The 20,433-nt window shown below is 38.6% G+C and overlaps 1 protein-coding gene across 3 annotated transcripts in view; it reads right to left on the bottom strand.

The window, feature by feature from the left end:
* The window catches only part of PIG-N (Phosphatidylinositol glycan anchor biosynthesis class N), a 64,007-nt gene that overhangs the window by 27,612 nt on the left and 15,962 nt on the right, over window positions 1–20,433 (bottom strand). For 2 of the 3 annotated variants that reach the window (XM_053787413.1, XM_053787414.2), the window contains 5 exons: window positions 20,087–20,214; window positions 18,472–18,698; window positions 7,316–7,543; window positions 6,146–6,286; window positions 510–633 (listed from right to left, as the gene is read on the bottom strand). In XM_053787413.1, the coding sequence (XP_053643388.1) occupies window positions 510–633; window positions 6,146–6,286; window positions 7,316–7,543; window positions 18,472–18,698; window positions 20,087–20,214 (848 nt within the window). The remainder of the gene's footprint in view (window positions 1–509; window positions 634–6,145; window positions 6,287–7,315; window positions 7,544–18,471; window positions 18,699–20,086; window positions 20,215–20,433) is intronic. The other variant, XM_070092253.1, reaches the window with a different exon arrangement.

Below are 20,433 nucleotides of genomic sequence, written 5' to 3'. Positions count from 1 at the left end.
TTACCCATCAATATTTTATCTACCAATATATATAATCTAGCAAACTGCCATTACTGCTCATTTTGTTATGTATAGTACTGTCTATGAAAACAATCTCCTTCAAAGCACAATTACACTGGAGGCCCTGATATCATTTATCCTGGCACACAAACATTCCTATTATGCCCTCTACAACAATGCCTCTCAATACAATGGAATTTAGAACACTGAATGAGAAATACCCTTGGATCTTTTGGGCCTCAATTCCTAACTACTGTGCAGTATGTATATACAGTATTTTTTTTTTCAACAAACCGGCCGTATCCCACCGAGGCAGGGTGGCCCAAAGAGAAAGAAAAAACTTTCATCATTCAACACTTTCACCACCACTCATACATAACCACTGTCTTTGCAAAGGTGCTCAGATATGACAGTTTAGACATCCCTCCAAACTGCCAGTATCCTAAACCCTAATAATATTCAGTCTCTACAGTGTCTGTTTATGGAAATGTAATCCAGTGATTACTGACCTATAAGCTTTGTGAGATTAGTTATTGCCCACACTAGCAGCACCACAGCCATCAACACTGATGATCGCCACACTCGGCGGCCTTCTATGGTGCCTCCTGCCATCCTCAACACGGCACTGTGATCCTCGTATTAGAATAAAACAATAAATTATAATATTTGTAGAGCACTAGGAAAGTCAAATTTTAATCCCAAAAATTACATCTTGTTGATTCAGAACTGGGATTACACCATTTTGCATAGTATAAGGAAAGTCCTTTGTTAAGCAAAGCATTTTGGGTATATAAAACTATTGCACCTAAATTAAAAATTCTTGAATTTTATTTTTGCTTCAATAAAAAATTAAATTGTGAGGAAAATGGTGTCTTTTTATTAGTCCATCAACACTACACCTTTTTAATTTTCAGTACTGGGGAGAGAAAGAGGGAAGGAGGGATGAAAAAAGACCAAAAAATGTAACTAGTCCCTGGGCCCAAGTTGGCTGGCTATGCCCCTGGATACAGGAGTATGGTTATAATATAAATAACATTTTAACATAGCCTGTACAAGACTCATTATTTTGGATAAGATGTAAGCTAACACAGAAATTTAATTAAAAGTATTCAAAAATATACAAGACAAAATCAACTGTATGAATGAATAACATACAACTAAGATACACGAAGAAAAACAAGATAACAGAAAAATAAATAAATCATGTTCTCGACAAGTTCTGTCTTACTTGCCACACAAGGCTACAGTCATATTGATTGTGAAACTTTGAAATGTAATACTAATGGAAATCCAATTAATTCGTTTCTGACACCCAAAAGTATTAACAAAAAATATTTTTTTTAAAGATAAATATAGATATACATGCAGAAAACAATGACAAATAAATATAAAGCACTAATAAAATGGATAAATGAACATTTAACATCACACTTACCTTTACTGACTCTTGTTGGTGTATGGAAGACAGGTAGAAAGCGAGAGGGAGGCGAGTTTATTATGCTTCAATATGACGCTAATATCATCTCTACGGCTTATTTTTCTTATTACAATTCATCTAATGACATAATAAACAACATTAATAACATAGAAACATGATATATACTCTAGAATGAATAAAATATGTCATAATGTATGTGAGGAGTAAGCGGTGGTGGTGTTGGGTTTATAAGGGCCACTGAGAGAAGCCGTACATATTAGTGGTGGTGGAGGTGGCAGCAGAAGCCACCAACACTATTCACACTTAAACAATGTATGTAATTTATAAATAAGAAATATTTATATTTTACATGCAAGGTTTCAGGTACGTCTTGCTGCTACTTCTTACATTTAGGTCACACTACACATACATGAACAAGCATATATATACATACATACATACCCCTCTGAGTTTTCTTCTATTTTCTTTCTAGTTCTTGTTCTTGTTTATTTCCTCTTATCTCCATGGGGAAGTGGAACAGAATTCTTCCTCCGTAAGCCATGCGTGTCATAAGAGGCGACTAAAATGCCGGGAGAAAGGGGCTAGTAACCCCTTCTCCTGTATATATTACTAAATGTAAAAGGAGAAACTTTCGTTTTTCCTTTTGGGCCACCCCGCCTCTGTGGGATACGGCCGGTGTGTTGAAAGAAAGATTTACTTTTATACTTACATTTTTATATTTACACTTACCTTGGAGATGTTAGTTTAATTAGTTAGTTTGATGGAGATGTTAGCAGAGGTTTAGGGTGGTGGAAGATAACAGGGCAGTGTATGTTCATTGGCCCTATACACATCCAACAACATTGGAGAGTTACTTTCATGTCGTTTTTCTATCGCTTACTCGCTTAACTTACTTGCTACACTGTTAATTCTACACTTCATCGCTGGCTGGCACTATAGCCTTTATCGATACCTGCTGCTTTAGTATCATACATATCGTAGAATCATTGAATTATTGCAGAAGGCACATTCTCCCTCTCTTTTCCTCCTCCACTTTGATACTTTGCTAAGAGTTTTTTCTTGAATCCTATTGCGTTTGTTTCCTTCTTTACCACAGGGCTTGCACTAGAAGCTTTCTTTGGGCCCATGGTGGCTTATTTAGCAGTTAAAAGCACTAAAAACAATGGAATAATACAAAATATATTGTATGTATGCATGGAATCGTCCTCCCTGGCTTGTAAACAATAGCACACTAGCTGTACATGGAGCGGGCCCGCGGACACGTTCGGGATAAATGTCCTTAACCGAGTTTTTTCGGTAACCGAGTCAATATTTTGACACAAAAAGTGTCGCTATGTGATTTTTTCGTTATCCAATGACATCATTACCTGAGGGTCCACTGTATTTTCAATTTAAAATATATTTACCCATTTTTTTTCCAACATACATATAAATAGGAATCCAATCAATTTAATATGCTGTGAAAAGCCTTCTGATGTTAGAATTTTCCTCTCGATAATATTTTTCAGAAGTGAGATGTAATCCTTCTGCTAGAGATTAGGGCAGTGAAACTAGAACATATCCTAGATTAAAATTAAATTAAAAATTATTTTTTACCAGAAGATACATAGAAGTAAGACAGAATGTAGGATTGCGGATGAGCAAGGAGGTTTCAGAGTGAGTAGGGGATGTGTAGATCAAGTGTTTATATTGAAGCATATATGTGAACAGTATTTAGATAAAGGTAGGGAAGTTTTTATTGCATTTATGGATTTAGAAAAGGCATATGATAGAGTGGATAGAGGAGCAATGTGGCAGATGTTGCAAGGATATGGAATAGGTGGTAAGTTACTAAATGCTGTAAAGAGTTTTTATGAGGATAGTGAGGCTCAGGTTAGGGTGTGTAGAAGAGAGGGAGACGAGAGAGAAGAGAGTGGATGAGTTTGGGAATGTATGTAAAGGTAGAAAGTTGAAAGTGAACATAGAAAAGAGTAAGGTGATGAGGGTATCAAATGATTTAGATAAAGAAAAATTGGATATCAAATTGGGGAGGAGGAGTATGGAAGAAGTGAATGTTTTCAGATACTACTTGGGAGTTGACGTGTCGGCGGATGGATTTATGAAGGATGAGGTTAATCATAGAACTGATGAGGGAAAAAAGGTGAGTGGTGCGTTGAGGTATATGTGGAGTCAAAAAACGTTATCTATGGAGGCAAAGAAGGGAATGTATGAAAGTATAGTAGTACCAACACTCTTATATGGGTGTGAAGCTTGGGTGGTAAATGCAGCAGCAAGGAGACGGTTGGAGGCAGTGGAGATGTCCTGTTTAAGGGCAATGTGTGGTGTAAATATTATGCAGAAAATTCGGAGTGTGGAAATTAGGAGAAGGTGTGGAGTTAATAAAAGTATTAGTCAGAGGGCAGAAGAGGGGTTGTTGAGGTGGTTTGGTCATTTAGAGAGAATGGATCAAAGTAGAATGACATGAAAAGCATATAAATCTACAGGGGAAGGAAGGCGAGGTAGGGGTCGTCCTCGAAAGGGTTGGAGAGAGGGGGTAAAGGAGGTTTTGTGGGCAAGAGGCTTGGATTTCCAGCAAGCGTGCGTGAGCGTGTTTGATAGGAGTGAATGGAGACGAATGGTACTTGGGACCTGACGATCTGTTGGAGTGTGAGCAGGGTAATATTTAGTGAAGGGATTCAGGGAAACCGGTTATTTTCATATAGTCGGACTTGAGTCCTGGAAATGGGAAGTACAATGCCTGCACTTTAAAGGAGGGGTTTGGGATATTGGCAGTTTGGAGGGATATGTTGTGTATCTTTATATTTGTATGCTTCTAAACTGTTGTATTCTGAGCACCTCTGCAAAAACAGTGATAATGTGCGAGTGTGGTGAAAGTGTTGAATGATGATGAAAGTATTTTCTTTTTGGGGATTTTCTTTCTTTTTTGGGTCACCCTGCCTTGGTGGGAGATGGCCGACTTGTTGAAAAAAAAAAAAAACATAGAAGTTAATGAAAATGCTGTTGGAGTGTGAGCAAGATAACTTTTATGATGGGATTCAGAGAAACAAATTAGTTTAGACTTGAGTCCTGGAGGTAAGAAGGGTAGTGCCTGCATTCTGAATGAGGGGTGGGGATGTTATAGTTGAAGGGTAATCCGACTGTAATATCAGCACACTTCTGCAAAGACTGAGATTGAGTGAATGATGGTGAATACATTTTCTTCTTTAGGTCACCCTGTCTTGGCAAGAGACAGCCACTGTGTTAAACAAATATACATGGAAGTTATAATGCATGTAAGAATTATGAATTAGATTAATGTCAAATTTGCAAATTTGGATTCTTAAGATTCTTAAGAGCTTTTACATTCCCTAATTCTGTGGTTTTTAAGGATAAGGTTTCACAGCTTGCTCTTGAGTCACTGAAATGTAACTATAAAAATTTTAGTATTTTTTTCACTAAAATCATAATTTTAACTGCTTACATGTCAGAAGAATTCAAAGATAAAACTATGTATAACAGGAAATTTAGGCATATGATAGAGTGGATAGGGGAGCAATGTGGCAAATGTTCCTGTAAAGAGTTTTTATGAGGGTAATGAGGCTTGGGTTAGGGTGTGTAGGAGAGAGGGAGATTACTTCCCAGTAAAAGTGGGTCTTAGACAGGGATGTGTAATGTCACCATGGTTGTTTAACTTATTGATAGATGGGGTTGTAAAAGAAGTAAATGCTAGCTAGGATGTTGGGGAGAGGGGTGGGATTAAATTATGGGGAATCAAATACAAAATAGGAGTTGACACAGTTACTTTTTGCTGATGATACTGTGCTTTTGGGGGATTCGAAAGGAAAGTTGCGAAGGTTAGTGAACAAGTTTGGGAGGGTGTGTAAAGGTAGAAAGTTGAAAGTGAATATAGATAAGAATAAGGTGATGAGGGTATCAAACGATTGAGATAAAGAAAAATTGGATATTACATTGGAGGGAGTATGGAAGAAGTGAATGTTTTCAGATATTTGAGAGTTGACTTGTCAGTGGATGGGCTTATGAAGGATGAGGTAAACCATAGAATTGCCGAAGAAAAAAAGGCGAGTGGTGTGTTGAAGTATTTGTGGAGACAAAGAACGCTATCCATGGAGGCTTACCTATGTCATTTGCTTACACCAGCAATTTTTTTTTTTTACAATACAGCCTCTCCTCACTTAACGACGTACTTGTTTACCGATGCCTCGGACTTACGACAGCTCTCTGACCAGTATTCATATCTAAATAATGTATATTAGAACTGATTTCCTCTATTATTTCAATATACAGTACACTACTGTATAAACATTTAGAAATATACCAGAAATGTTATAAATGGTGCAAGGGTAACCTTAAAACAATATCAAAGATGGCTGACACAAACCCACTACCATTTTAGTGTGCTCTTCACTTATCGTTGAATTTGTTTAACGAAGTGGTCTTAGGAACGGAACTCCGTCGTTAAGCGAGGAGAGGCTGTATAGCATCCTGTAGAATTGGCTAGGCAATGAAATAAGCAGAGGTAGGATAACAGCACTTAGCCTGTAAGCTCAAGGGTTTAGATATAAAAGTGGCACAAAGTGCAGTACTGCCACTAAAACATGTTAAGCTCTGTAATTAAAAATTTATAAACATGGATACAAATGTCACTTACAGGCAGTAAGCATTACTGCACTGCTCAATGTACAATGTAGAATCTACACACACACTTACTCGTAACAGATGGCATATCATGAGAAATATCCAGCCAAGAAATCCCAATGCAATATGGATAGATAATGCCAGTCGATCATAGTTGTGATAGTAGTCCATGCCATGCTGTGTCATAGAGATCAAGTGGAGGCTTTCACTGTTCTGAAAATATACTACAAAAGTTTAAATATAAAAATCCAAAAACATTTAAACATGTGCAATGCAAAGAAACATCAATAAAAATTATTTGCAATATCTTCACAATTTCCTATCTATTAATTTTTTTTTACTTTTTACTCAGCCTTATACTTAATGATACTCTATATAGGCTTCAATAAATGTCAAATTTTCATTTAGTGAAGGATACATATTTCACACCCGTCAATATAATTAATATTTAATAGCCCTACACACAACGTATGTTAGGCCCATGTTGAAGTATGAAGCACCAGTATGAAACCCACATCTGGTAGAGTAAGTCTGCCACAGACCTAAGTAACATAGCATATACAGAACCACTTGTAGCTGGTGAAAGCCTCTCACTACCCTCAGTGATGGAAGTGCACAAACAGATGCTATTGGGAGGAATGCTAGATGATGAGAGAAAGAAAGGGGGGTGGGGGAACTAGAGGATACAAACTGAACTAAAAAAAAAATGTGAGGGAGGTTCAACATTGGTGAAGGAAGAGGCGATACAAGTTAGGGTGTTGTACTGTCAGTTCTTTATCACTGTGGGAAGAAAACATGCACTTATTTCAACCTTTGAAAAAGTATAGCTACCTCCTTACTTTTCCTCTAAAAATTTTAGTCTTAAAATTGCAACCTATAATAGAGCATATGAACTAAGTGCATACTGGGTGTAAGTAAAATTTCTACTTGCCATCTTATACATTCATTACACTAAAAACAATTAGTGCAGTCTATTTAATGTGCAAAGATTTCGACAGGTTTCAGTTGCATGCTCACATGACTGGCTGGTCGATATAAAAAAGTTCCAGGTCATCCTTCGTAATGTCTTTCTAGTTTGTCAAGACCAAATATGAAGGTTTTGCTACATTTTCTTTATATACATCACTATCTCCTTCATGCTACAGTTTAATACACTATCTCCTTTATGTTACAGTATAAAATACAGCACACACGAGTAAATTACAAAGGAAAATATATGTACACTGGAAAGACAATACTTACCGCATCTTCATAATGTCCACGTTTTAAGTGATTACGAATTGTGGCCAAAGATTCAAGCTCCCTGTCTGGTGTGAGAAGAGTGTATGGCCAGTAGAATATAGGCAGTGTTTCTTCTTCCTTCTGGGCTCTCTTCTGCTGATATTGTGCCAGCATCTGGCGAGCATTAGCAAAAAGAGCTTCTGACTTGTACTCGTCTGAAGTTCCAAGATACTCCACGTGTAGTATACCCTGCAAATACTAATGTATATACACCAAAAGCAAACCTAATCTAAGGATGCAGTAAAATAAAAACAAGATATATGTCTCATAAACACGCTAGATAACAGGGATATCTTGCTACTCCTACTTACACTTTGGTCACACTTCACAGACACGCACATGCATATATATATACATACATCTAGGTTTTTCCCCTTTTTCTAAATAGCTCTTGTTCTTTATTTCTTCTATTGTCCATGGGGAAGTGGAAAAGAATCTTTCCTCCGTAAGCCATGCGTGTCGTATGAGGCGACTAAAATGCCGGAAGCAATGGGCTAGTAACCCCTTCTCCTGTAGACATTTACTAAAAAAGAGAAGAAGAAAAACTTTATAAAACTGGGATGCTTGAATGTGCATGGATGTAGTGCGGATGACAAGAAACAGATGATTGCTGATGTTATGAATGAAAAGAAGTTGGATGTCCTGGCCCTAAGCGAAACAAAGCTGAAGGGGGTAGGGGAGTTTCGGTGGGGGGAAATAAATGGGATTAAATCTGGAGTATCTGAGAGAGTTAGAGCAAAGGAAGGGGTAGCAGTAATGTTGTAGGATCAGTTATGGAAGGAGAAAAGAGAATATGAATGTGTAAATTCAAGAATTATGTGGATTAAAGTAAAGGTTGGATGTGAAAAGTGGGTCATAATAAGCGTGTATGCACCTGGAGAAGAGAGGAATGTAGAGGAGAGAGAGAGATTTTGGGAGATGTTAAGTGAATGTATAGGAGCCTTTGAACCACGTGAGAGTAATTGTGGTAGGGGATCTGAATGCTAAAGTAGGAGAAACTTTTAGAGAGGGTGTGGTAGGTAAGTTTGGGGTGCCAGGTGTAAATGATAATGGGAGCCCTTTGATTGAACTTTGTATAGAAAGGGGTTTAGTTATAGGTAATACATATTTTAAGAAAAAGAGGATAAATCAGTATACAAGATATGATGTAGGGTGAAATGACAGTAGTTTGTTGGATTATGTATTGGTAGATAAAAGACTGTTGAGTAGACTTCAGGATGTACATGTTTATAGAGGGGCCACAGATATATCAGATCACTTTCTAGTTGTAGCTACACTGAGAGTAAAAGGTAGATGGGATACAAGGAGAATAGAAGCATCAGGGAAGAGAGAGGTGAAGGTTTATAAACTAAAAGAGGAGGCAGTTAGGGTAAGATATAAACAGCTATTGGAGGATAGATGGGCTAATGAGAGCATAGGCAATGGGGTCGATGAGGTATGGGGTAGGTTTAAAAATGTAGTGTTAGTGTGTTCAGCAGAAGTTTGTGGTTACAGGAAAGTGGGTGCGGGAGGGAAGAGGAGCGATTGGTGGAATGATGATGTAAAGAGAGCAGTAAGGGAGAAAAAGTTAGCATATGAGAAGTTTTTACAAAGCAGAAGTGATGCAAGGAGGGAAGAATATATGGAGAAAAAGAGAGTGGTTGGGAGAGTGGTGAAGCAATGTAAAAAGAGAGCAAATGAGAGAGTGGGTGAGATGTTATCAACAAATTTTGTTGAAAATAAGAAAAAGTTTTGGAGTGAGATTAACAAGTTAAGGAAGCCTAGAGAACAAATGGATTTGTCAGTTAAAAATAGAAGAGGAGAGTTATTAAATGGAGAATTAGAGGTATTGGGAAGATGGAGGGAATATTTTGAGGAATTGTTAAATGTTGATGAAGATAGGGAAGCTGTGATTTCGTGTATAGGGCAAGGAGGAATAACATCTTGTAGGAGTGAGGAAGAGCCAGTTGTGAGTGTGGGGGAAGTTTGTGAGGCAGTAAGTAAAATGAAAGGGGGTAAGGCAGCCGGGATTGATGGGATAAAGATAGAAATGTTAAAAGCAGGTGGGGATATAGTTTTGGAGTGGTTGGTGCAATTATTTAATAAATGTATGGAAGAGGGTAAGGTACCTAGGGATTGGCAGAGAGCATGCATATTTCCTTTGTATAAAGGCAAAGGGGACAAAAGAGAGTGGAAAAATTATAGGGGGATAAGTCTGTTGAGTATACCTGGTAAAGTGTATGGTAGAGTTATTATTGAAAGAATTAAGAGTAAGACGGAGAATAGGATAACAGATGAACAAGGAGGCTTTAGGAAAGGTAGGGGGTGTGTGGACCAGGTGTTTACAGTGAAACATGTAAGTGAACAGTATTTAGATAAGGCTAAAGAGGTCTTTGTGGCATTTATGGATTTGGAAAAGGCATATGACAGGGTGGATAGGGGGGCAATGTGGCAGATGTTGCAGGTGTATGGTGTAGGAGGTAGGTTACTGAAAGCAGTGAAGAGTTTTTACGAGGATAGTGAGGCTCAGGTTAGAGTATGTAGGAAAGAGGGAAATTATTTCCCAGTAAAAGTAGGCCTTAGACAAGGATGTGTGATGTCACCATGGTTGTTTAATATATTTATAGATGGGGTTGTAAGAGAAGTAAATGTGAGGGTCTTGGCAAAAGGCGTGGAGTTAAAAGATAAAGAATCACACATAAAGTGGGAGTTGTCACAGTTGCTCTTTGCTGATGACACTGTGCTCTTGGGAGATTCTGAAGAGAAATTGCAGAGATTGGTGGATGAATTTGGTAGGGTGTGCAAAAGAAGAAAATTAAAAGTGAATACAGGAAAGAGTAAGGTTATGAGGATAACAAAAAGATTAGGTGATGAAAGATTGGATATCAGATTGGAGGGAGAGAGTATGGAGGAGGTGAATGTATTCAGATATTTGGGAGTGGACGTGTCAGCGGATGGGTGTATGAAAGATGAGGTGAATCATAGAATTGATGAGGGGAAAAGGGTGAGTGGTGCACTTAGGAGTCTGTGGAGACAAAGAACTTTGTCCTTGGAGGCAAAGAGGGGAATGTATGAAAGTATAGTTTTACCAACGCTCTTATAGGGGTGTGAAGCATGGGTGACGAATGTTGCAGTGAGGAGAAGGCTGGAGGCAGTGGAGATATCATGTCTGAGGGCAATATAATGCAGAGAATTCGTAGTTTGGAAGTTAGGAGGAGGTGCAGGATTACCAAAACTGTTGTCCAGAGGGCTGAGGAAGGGTTGTTGAGGTGGTTCGGACATGTAGAGAGAATGGAGCGAAACAGAGTGACTTCAAGAGTGTATCAGTCTGTAGTGGAAGGAAGGCGGGGTAGGGGTCGGCCTAGGAAAGGTTGGAGGGAGGGGATAAAGGAGGTTTTGTGTGCGAGGGGCTTGGACTTCCAGCAGGCATGCGTGAGCGTGTTTGATAGGAGTGAGTGGAGAAAAATGGTTTTTAATACTTGACGTGCTGTTGGAGTGTGAGCAAAGAAATATTTATGAAGGGGTTCAGGGAAACCGGCAGGCCGGACTTGAGTCCTGGAGATGGGAAGTACAGTGCCTGCACTCTGAAGGAGGGGTGTTAATGTTGCAGTTTAAAAACTGTAGTGTAAAGCACCCTTCTGGCAAGACAGTGATGGAGTGAATGATGGTGAAAGTTTTTCTTTTTCGGGCCACCCTGCCTTGGTGGGAATCGGCCAGTGTGATAATAATAATAATAATAAAAAATTGAGGAATTGTTAAATGTTGAAGAAGATAGAGAAGCTGTGATTTCATGTATAGGGCAAGTAGGAATAACATCTTGTAGGAGTGAGGAAGAGCCAACTGTGAGTGTGGGGAAAGTTTATGAGGCAGTGGGTAGAATGAAAGGGGGTAAGGCAACTGGGATTGATGAGATAAAGACAGAAATGTTAAAAGCAGGTGGGGATATACTTTTGGAGTGATTGGTGCTATTATTTAACCCTTTATTAAATGGTCCAAATGCATATATATGTTCACCTGCGTAGCGCCCCAAATATTTTGAGAATTTGTTTTTTATATAGAAAAAAAGAGCATGTGGTACCCAGGCGTCCCAAATTTTTTTCATACAGTGCACACTGAGTGCACACACCCATTCTCTCATGTCTAGGCGACTCAGGCCTATTGCGCCAATGCTGAATGAATAAAAAATGAAAGGTATATATAAGTTTAAAAACTGTAGTGTAAAGCACCCTTCTGGCAAGACAGTGATGGAGTGAATGATGGTGAAAGTTTTTCTTTTTCGGGCCACCCTGCCTTGGTGGGAATCGGCCAGTGTGATAATAAAAAAAAAAATAAAATATAAGTTTGGGGCGCTAAGCGAGAGAATGTATATATACGTTTGGACCATTTAAGGGTTAATAAATGTATGAGAGGGTAAGGTACCTAGGGATTGGCAGAAAGCATGTATAGTTCCTTTGTATAAAGGAAAAGGGGACAAAAGAGAACGCAAAAATTATAGGGGAAACCACTGGCCTCCAAGCGGCAAGGTCTGGTAACTCCGAGATAACTCTGAGGCTGACAGTGGTCGCAAATAATAATTTTTAGAAGGGATTTGGGATATTGGCAGTTTGAAGGGACATGTATATTTTTATACGTGTATGCTTCTAAACTGTTGTGTTCTGGGTGCAAAAACAGTGATTATGTATGAGTGAGGTGAAAGTGTTGAATGATGATGAAAGCATTTTCTTTTTTGGGGATTTTCTTTCTTTTTGGGTCACCCTGCCTTGGTGGGAGATTGCCAACTTGTTGAAGAGAAAAAAGAAAAAAGTCTGTTGAGCATACCTGGTAAAGTGTATGGTAGAGTTATTATGGAAAGAATTAAGAATAAGATGGAGTAGGATAGCAGATGAACAAGGCAGCTTTAGGAAGGGTAGGGAGTGTTTACAGTGAAACATATAGGTGAACAGTATTTAGATAAGGCTAAAGAGGTTTTTGTGGCATTTATGGATTTGGAAAAGGCGTATGACAGGGTGGATTGGGGGGAAATGTGGCAGATGTTGCAGGTGTATGGTATAGGCGGTAGGTTACTAAAAGCAGTGAAAAGTTTTTACTTGGAGAGTGAGGCTCAGGTTAGAGTATGTAGGAAAGAGAGAGATTATTTCCCAGTAAAAGTAGGCCTTAGACAAGGATGTGTGATGTCGCCATGGTTGTTATATATATTCATAGATGGGGTTGTAAGAGAAGTGAACGCAAGGGTCTTGGCAAGAGGTGTGGAGTTAAAAGATAAAGAATAAAACACAAAGTGGGAGTTGTCACATTTGCTTTTTGCTGATGATACTGTGCTCTTGGGAGATTCTAAAGAGAAGCTGCAGAGGTTGGTGGATGAGTTTGGTAGGGTATGTAAAAGAAGAAAATTAAAAGTGAACATAGGAAAGAGTAAGGTTATGAGGATAACAAAAAGATTAGGTGACAAAAGATTGGATATCAGACTGAAGAGAGAGAGAGTATAGAGGAGGTGAATGTATTCAGATATTTGGGGAGTGAACATGTCAGCAGATGGGTCTATGAAAGATGAGGTGAATCACAGAACTGATGAGGGAAAAAGAGTGTACTGTGGTCCACTGTGTGTGTGTGTGTGTGTGTGTGTGTGTGTGTGTGTGTGTGTGTGTGTGTGTGTGTGTGTGTGTGTGTGTGTGTGTGTGTGTGTGTGTGTGTGTGTGTGTGTGTGTGTGTGTGTGTGTGTGTGTGTATGCGTGTGTGTGTGTATGCGTGTGTGTGTGTATGCGTGTGTGTGTGTATGCGTGTGTGTGTGTATGCGTGTGTGTGTATATATATATATATATATATATATATATATATATATATATATATATATATATATTTATTTTCCAACAAGTCGGCCGTCTCCCACAGAGGCAGGGTGACCCAAAAAAGAAAGAAAATCCCCAAAAAGAAAATGCTTTCATCATCATTCAACACTTTCACCACACTCGCACATTATCACTGTTTTTGCAGAGGTGCTCAGAATACAACAGTCTAGAAGCATACACATATAAAGATACACAACATATCCCTCCAAACTGCCAATATCCCAAACCCCTCCTTTAAAGTGCAGGCATTGTACTTCCCATTTCCAGGACTCAAGTCCGACTATATGAAAATAACCGGTTTCCCTGAATTTTTTCTTTTTTTTTTTTTTTTTTTTTTTTTTTTTCAACAAGTCGGCCGTCTCCCACCGAGGCAGGGTGACCCAAAAAAGAAAGAAAATCCCCAAAAAGAAAATACTTTCATCATCATTCAACACTTTCACCACACTCGCACATTATCACTGTTTTTGCAGAGGTGCTCAGAATACAACAGTCTAGAAGCATAAACATATAAAGATACACAACATATCCCTCCAAACTGCCAATATCCCAAACCCCTCCTTTAAAGTGCAGGCATTGTACTTCCCATTTCCAGGACTCAAGTCCGACTATATGAAAATAACCGGTTTCCCTGAATCCCTTCACTAAATATTACCCTGCTCACACTCCAACAGATCGTCAGGTCCCAAGTACCATTCGTCTCCATTCACTCCTATCTAACACGCTCACGCACGCTTGCTGGAAGTCCAAGCCCCTTACCCACAAAACCTCCTTTACCCCCTCTCTCCAACCCTTTCGAGGACGACCCCTACCCCGCCTTCCTTCCCCTATAGATTTATATGCTTTCCATGTCATTCTACTGTGATCCATTCTCTCTAAATGACCAAACCACCTCAACAACCCCTCTTCTGCCCTCTGACTAATACTTTTATTAACTCCACACCTTCTCCTAATTTCCACACTCCGAATTTTCTGCATAATATTTACACCACACATTGCCCTTAAACAGGACATCTCCGCTGCCTCCAACCGTCTCCTCGCTGCTGCATTTACCACCCAAGCTTCACACCCATATAAGAGTGTTGGTACTACTATACTTTCATACATTCCCTTCTTTGCCTCCATAGATAACGTTTTTTGACTCCACATATACCTCAACGCACCACTCACCTTTTTTCCCTCATCAATTCTATGATTAACCTCATCCTTCATAAATCCATCTGCCGACACATCAACTCCCAAGTATCTGAAAACATTCACTTCTTCCATACTCCTCCTCCCCAATTTGATATCCAATTTTTCTTTATCTAAATCATTTGACACCCTCATCACCTTACTCTTTTCTATGTTCACTTTCAACTTTCTACCTTTACACACATTCCCAAACTCATCCACTAACCTTTGCAATTTTTCTTTAGAATCTCCCATAAGCACAGTATCATCAGCAAAAAGTAACTGTGTCAATTCCCATTTTGAATTTGATTCCCCATAATTTAATCCCACCCCTCTCCCAAACACCCTAGCATTTACTTCCTTTACAACCCCATCTATAAATATATTAAACAACCATGGTGACATTACACATCCCTGTCTAAGACCTACTTTTACCGGGAAGTAGTCTCCCTCTCTTCTACACACCCTAACCTGAGCCTCACTATCCTCATAAAAACTCTTTACAGCATTTAATAACTTACCACCTATTCCATATACTTGCAACATCTGCCACATTGCTCCTCTATCCACTCTATCATATGCCTTTTCTAAATCCATAAATGCAATAAAAACTTCCCTATCTTTATCTAAATACTGTTCACATATATGCTTCAATGTAAACACCTGATCTACACATCCCCTACCCACTCTAAAACCTCCTTGCTCATCCGCAATCCTACATTCTGTCTTACCTCTAATTCTTTCAATTATAACCCTACCGTACACTTTTCCTGGTATACTCAGTAAGCTTATTCCTCTATAATTTTTACAGTCTCTTTTGTCCCCTTTCCCTTTATATAAAGGGACTATACATGCTCTCTGCCAATCCCTAGGTACCTTCCCCTCTTTCATACATTTATTAAACAAAAGTACCAACCACTCCAACACTATATCCCCCCCTGCTTTTAACATTTCTGTCATGATCCCATCAGTTCCAGCTGCTTTACCCCCTTTCATTTTACGTAATGCCTCACGGACCTCCCCCACACTTACATTCTGCTCTTCTTCACTCCTAAAAGATGGTATACCTCCCTGACCAGTGCATGAAATTACTGCCTCTGTTTCTTCCTTAACATTTAAAAGTTCCTCAAAATATTCTCGCCATCTTCCCAATACCTCCATCTCCCCATCTACTAACTCCCCTACTCTGTTTTTAACTGACAAATCCATATTTTCCCTAGGCTTTCTTAACTTGTTTAACTCACTCCAAAATTTTTTCTTATTTTCATTAAAATTTCTTGACAGTGCCTCTCCCACTCTATCATCTGCTCTCCTTTTGCACTCTCTCACCACTCTCTTTACCTTTCTTTTACTCTCCATATACTCTGCTCTTCTTATAACACTTCTGCTTTGTAAAAACCTCTCATAAGCTACCTTTTTCTCTTTTATCACACCCTTTACTTCATCATTCCACCAATCACTCCTCTTTCCTCCTGCCCCCACCCTCCTATAACCACAAACTTCTGCCCCACATTCTAATACTGCATTTTTAAAACTATTCCAACCCTCTTCAACCCCCCCACTACTCATCTTTGCACTAGCCCACCTTTCTGCCAATAGTCGCTTATATCTCACCCGAACTTCCTCCTCCCTTAGTTTATACACTTTCACCTCCCTCTTACTTGTTGTTGCCACCTTCCTCTTTTCCCATCTACCTCTTACTCTAACTGTAGCTACAACTAAATAATGATCCGATATATCAGTTGCCCCTCTATAAACATGTACATCCTGGAGCCTACCCATCAACCTTTTATCCACCAATACATAATCTAATAAACTACTTTCATTACGTGCTACATCATACCTTGTATATTTATTTATCCTCTTTTTCATAAAATATGTATTACTTATTACCAAATTTCTTTCTACACATAGCTCAATTAAAGGCTCCCCATTTACATTTACCCCTGGCACCCCAAATTTACCTACTACTCCCTCCATAACATTTTTACCCACTTTAGCATTAAAATCCCCAACCACCATTACTCTCACACTTGATTCAAAACTCCCCACGCATTCACTCAACATTTCCCAAAATCTCTCTCTCTCCTCTACACTTCTCTCTTCTCCAGGTGCATACACGCTTATTATAACCCACTTTTCACATCCAATCTTTATTTTACTCCACATAATCCTTGAATTAATACATTTATAGTCCCTCTTTTCCTGCCATAGCTTATCCTTCAACATTATTGCTACTCCTTCTTTAGCTCTAACTCTATTTGAAACCCCTGACCTAATCCCATTTATTCCTCTCCACTGAAACTCTCCCACCCCCTTCAGCTTTGTTTCACTTAAAGCCAGGACATCCAGCTTCTTCTCATTCATAACATCCACAATCATCTCTTTCTTATCATCTGCACAACATCCACGCACATTCAGACTTCCCACTTTGACAATTTTCTTCTTCTTATTCTTTTTAGTAATCTTTACAGGAAAAGGGGTTACTAGCCCATTGTTCCCGGCATTTTAGTTGACTTTTACAACACGCATGGCTTACGGAGGAAAGATTCTTATTCCACTTCCCCATGGATATAAAAGGAAAATTAATAAGACCAAGAACTATTAAGATAAAATCAAAGAAAACTCAGATGAGTGTGTATAAATAAATGTGTACATGTATGTGTAGTGTGACCTAAGTGTAAGTAGAAGTAGCAAGACATGCCTGTAATCTTGCATATTTATGAGACAGACAAAAGACATCAGCAATCCTACCATCATGTAAAACAATCACAGGCTTCGTTTTACACTCACTTGGCAGGACGGTAGTACCTCCCTGGGTGGTTGCTGTCTACCAACCTACTACCAATACTAAATATTACCCTGCTCACACTCCAACAGATCGTCAGGTCCCAAGTACCATTCGTCTCCATTCACTCCTATCTAACACGTTCATTTTATTATCACACTGGCCGATTCCCACCAAGGCAGGGTGGCCTGAAAAAGAAAAACTTTCACCATCATTCACTCCATCACTGTCTTGCCAGAAGGGTGCTTTACACTACAGTTTTTAAACTGCAACATTAACACCCCTCCTTCAGAGTGCAGGCACTGTACTTCCCATCTCCAGGACTCAAGTCCGGCCTGCCGGTTTCCCTGAATCCCTTCATAAATGTTACTTTGCTCACACTCCAACAGCACGTCAAGTATTAAAAACCATTTGTCTCCATTCACTCCTATCAAACACGCTCACGCATGCCTGCTGGAAGTCCAAGCCCCTCGCACACAAAACCTCCTTTACCCCCTCCCTCCAACCTTTCCTAGGCTGACCCCTACCCCGCCTTCCTTCCACTACAGACTGATACACTCTTGAAGTCATTCTGTTTCGCTCCATTCTCTCTACATGTCCGAACCACCTCAACAACCCTTCCTCAGCCCTGTGGACAACAGTTTTGGTAATCCCGCACCTCCTCCTAACTTCCAATTAAGCAAATGTTTGGAAAACTAAATAAAAATGAACTAATTATATAAAATCCAGTTTATGTCTAGAAGAGACAAGAGGTATAATTAAGCAACAATACACCATTTTCAAAAATGTCCTCCAATGCACTCGACAAATTCCATTTCAACAGGTAGTTACTCCTGCCACTTTTTTTTTTTTTAATCTCAACCACATTTAGGTGGGAATGAATTACTTATGCTATACTACCACACAATGTAGTAGTATAGGACTAGAATTAAGTATTATGTAAGTTTTAAGATTAATACCTTTCCTGAAATGCTTTGTATATTAAGTAGTTTTCTTTTGAGCATGCAATTGTATCAAATAATTTTGTACCCAACTGTATCAAAATTTATATGTAGACTGAAGCATTAACAGAGTTTGGAAAAGATTGTTTGGACATACCATTTTTTTAAGCCATTATAAAGCTTGAGAGATAAAGATGGTTACACTTCAAATAAAAGACACACTGCAGAACACTGTAGAGCTTCATCATATCATGAAATGATAAAGCTATGCACAAGACAAACATTATCTCAATAAAAGCTTGATCTCCAATGTGTCTTTTTCACTATTGTCAGAAAATTGACATTTGAATAAATATTTACACATACTGATGAACGTATGAGAAACACACTTACCACATTATTAACTGGGATAGGAATGCTAATGATGGATGCCATTAGGGGGGCTATATCAGCTTGGTGAAGATCGTGTCGGCGTACGTGTGAGAGGCCCCACTTCTCTACACGAGCATCATATATCATTTTATCTTTAAACTGCGAGGGATCTTTTGGAAGGGCTAGACCAGCTCCCCAGGCTACAACAGGAGTCTCTGTTTCACTTGGGTCACCAGCTCCATGAGAACCTGCAAATTACTCAAGCAACGAAGTTTAACCAAAACTACATTATCCTGAACCTATTATTATAATGATAATAGTAAAAACATCTAGATGCTAAAGTTAATTAATGGTTAAGGCTTTTTAATTTTGGTATTTTTTTTTCCTATGCACCAGCCATATCCCACTGAAGCAGGGTGACCTATAAAAAAAAACGAGTTTTTCTTTTTACATATATAGTAATTTATACAGAAGATAGGGGTTACTAACCCCTTACTCCTGGCATTTTAGTCTCCTCTATTATTATTATCATTATTATTGTTTTTAACACTCCAACCATCTCCTACCAAGGTAGATGACCCACAGATGCCCTCCTAGTCATCCTATTTTTCTCCATCCTTTCTAAATGTCCAAATCATCTCAACAAACCCTCCACAGCCTTATAAATAATATTTTTGGTGACCCTACACCTCTTCCTAACCTCCAAACTCTAAATTCTCTGCATAATATTCACACTAGACATTGCCCTCAAACATGACATTTCTACTGCCTCCATCCTTCTCCTCCTAGCTGCAAGATTCAAAATCCATGCTTCATACCCATTCAACAGTATTGGTACCACTATAGTTGCACCAACAGTGGTATGACTATAGTGTTGGTACCACTATACTCTGGTAAATTTCCATTTATGTCTCCATGGATAATGTTCTTTATCTCTCCAGATGCCACAATTCACCACCCACCTTTTTTCTCTTCGTTAATTCCATGACTCGCCTCACCTCTTATGGTACTATCTGCTGAATATCCAAACAAATTAACTTCCTCCATATTTCCTCCCTCTACTAATATCCAAATCTCTCTCTCATTACCTATTTTTTTTTATACTCTCATCGCCTTGCTCTTTCCTATGCTTACTTTAAATTTTCTTCTTTTACATACCCTCCCAAATTCATTTACCAACCTTTCCAAATTCTCTTCTGAGGCACCCCCCCCCCCCCAAAAAAAAAAAAAATCTGTCATCAGCAAAGAGCAACTGACAACATTCACTCCATACCAAATTCACTATTTTTCAATCCTACACTTCTCCCAAACATCCTAGCATTTACCTTTTATTATTATTAAAAATCATAGTACATACAGTAATCACACAAACCATGAAGTTAAAAATCATAGTAATCACACATCATGAAGTTAATAACCATATAACAGTAATGGCACATTGCACTGAAAATTTACAAAAAAATTATGCGATGAATATGCATGTAAAGATGAGACAACATGAGCTCTGCTGCTGTTGATTCATACTGTATAGGTATGTAATTACAAAAATATCAATACAAAAGATAACAATCTCATACTTACCAGAGTTCAGCCTATTTAATCCTAAAGCAGTGTGTTTGAATCAGTGTTTACTTACCCCAGTCAGTCATGCCATGATCCGAAGTGAAGATGTAAGCAGTTTTCTGGTCCTTGAAGAAATCTTCAAACAATTTCACTATTTTTTCAACTCCTTCATCAACAATTTCAATATTTTTCAGATATTCCCTACAATAATCATAAGACTTCAGACAAATGTAAATTTGCAAAACAAAGATTACAAGTCATTTTCATTAAATCCTTTACAGAGTTACTGAAATTAAAGAGAACACTCACAATATATATGCTGCTACAGATCTCTCGAACACTAATTAATAAATCTAAAATTACAGAGCAGTGATATTAACCCTTAAACTGTCCAAACATAGATCTACGTTTGCTCACATA

Source organism: Cherax quadricarinatus, chromosome 39, assembly GCF_038502225.1.
Source record: "Cherax quadricarinatus isolate ZL_2023a chromosome 39, ASM3850222v1, whole genome shotgun sequence".
Classification (NCBI taxonomy): domain Eukaryota; kingdom Metazoa; phylum Arthropoda; class Malacostraca; order Decapoda; family Parastacidae; genus Cherax; species Cherax quadricarinatus.
The sequence above is the reverse complement of the archived record's forward strand: the minus strand, read 5'-3'. Positions and strand labels throughout refer to the sequence as shown.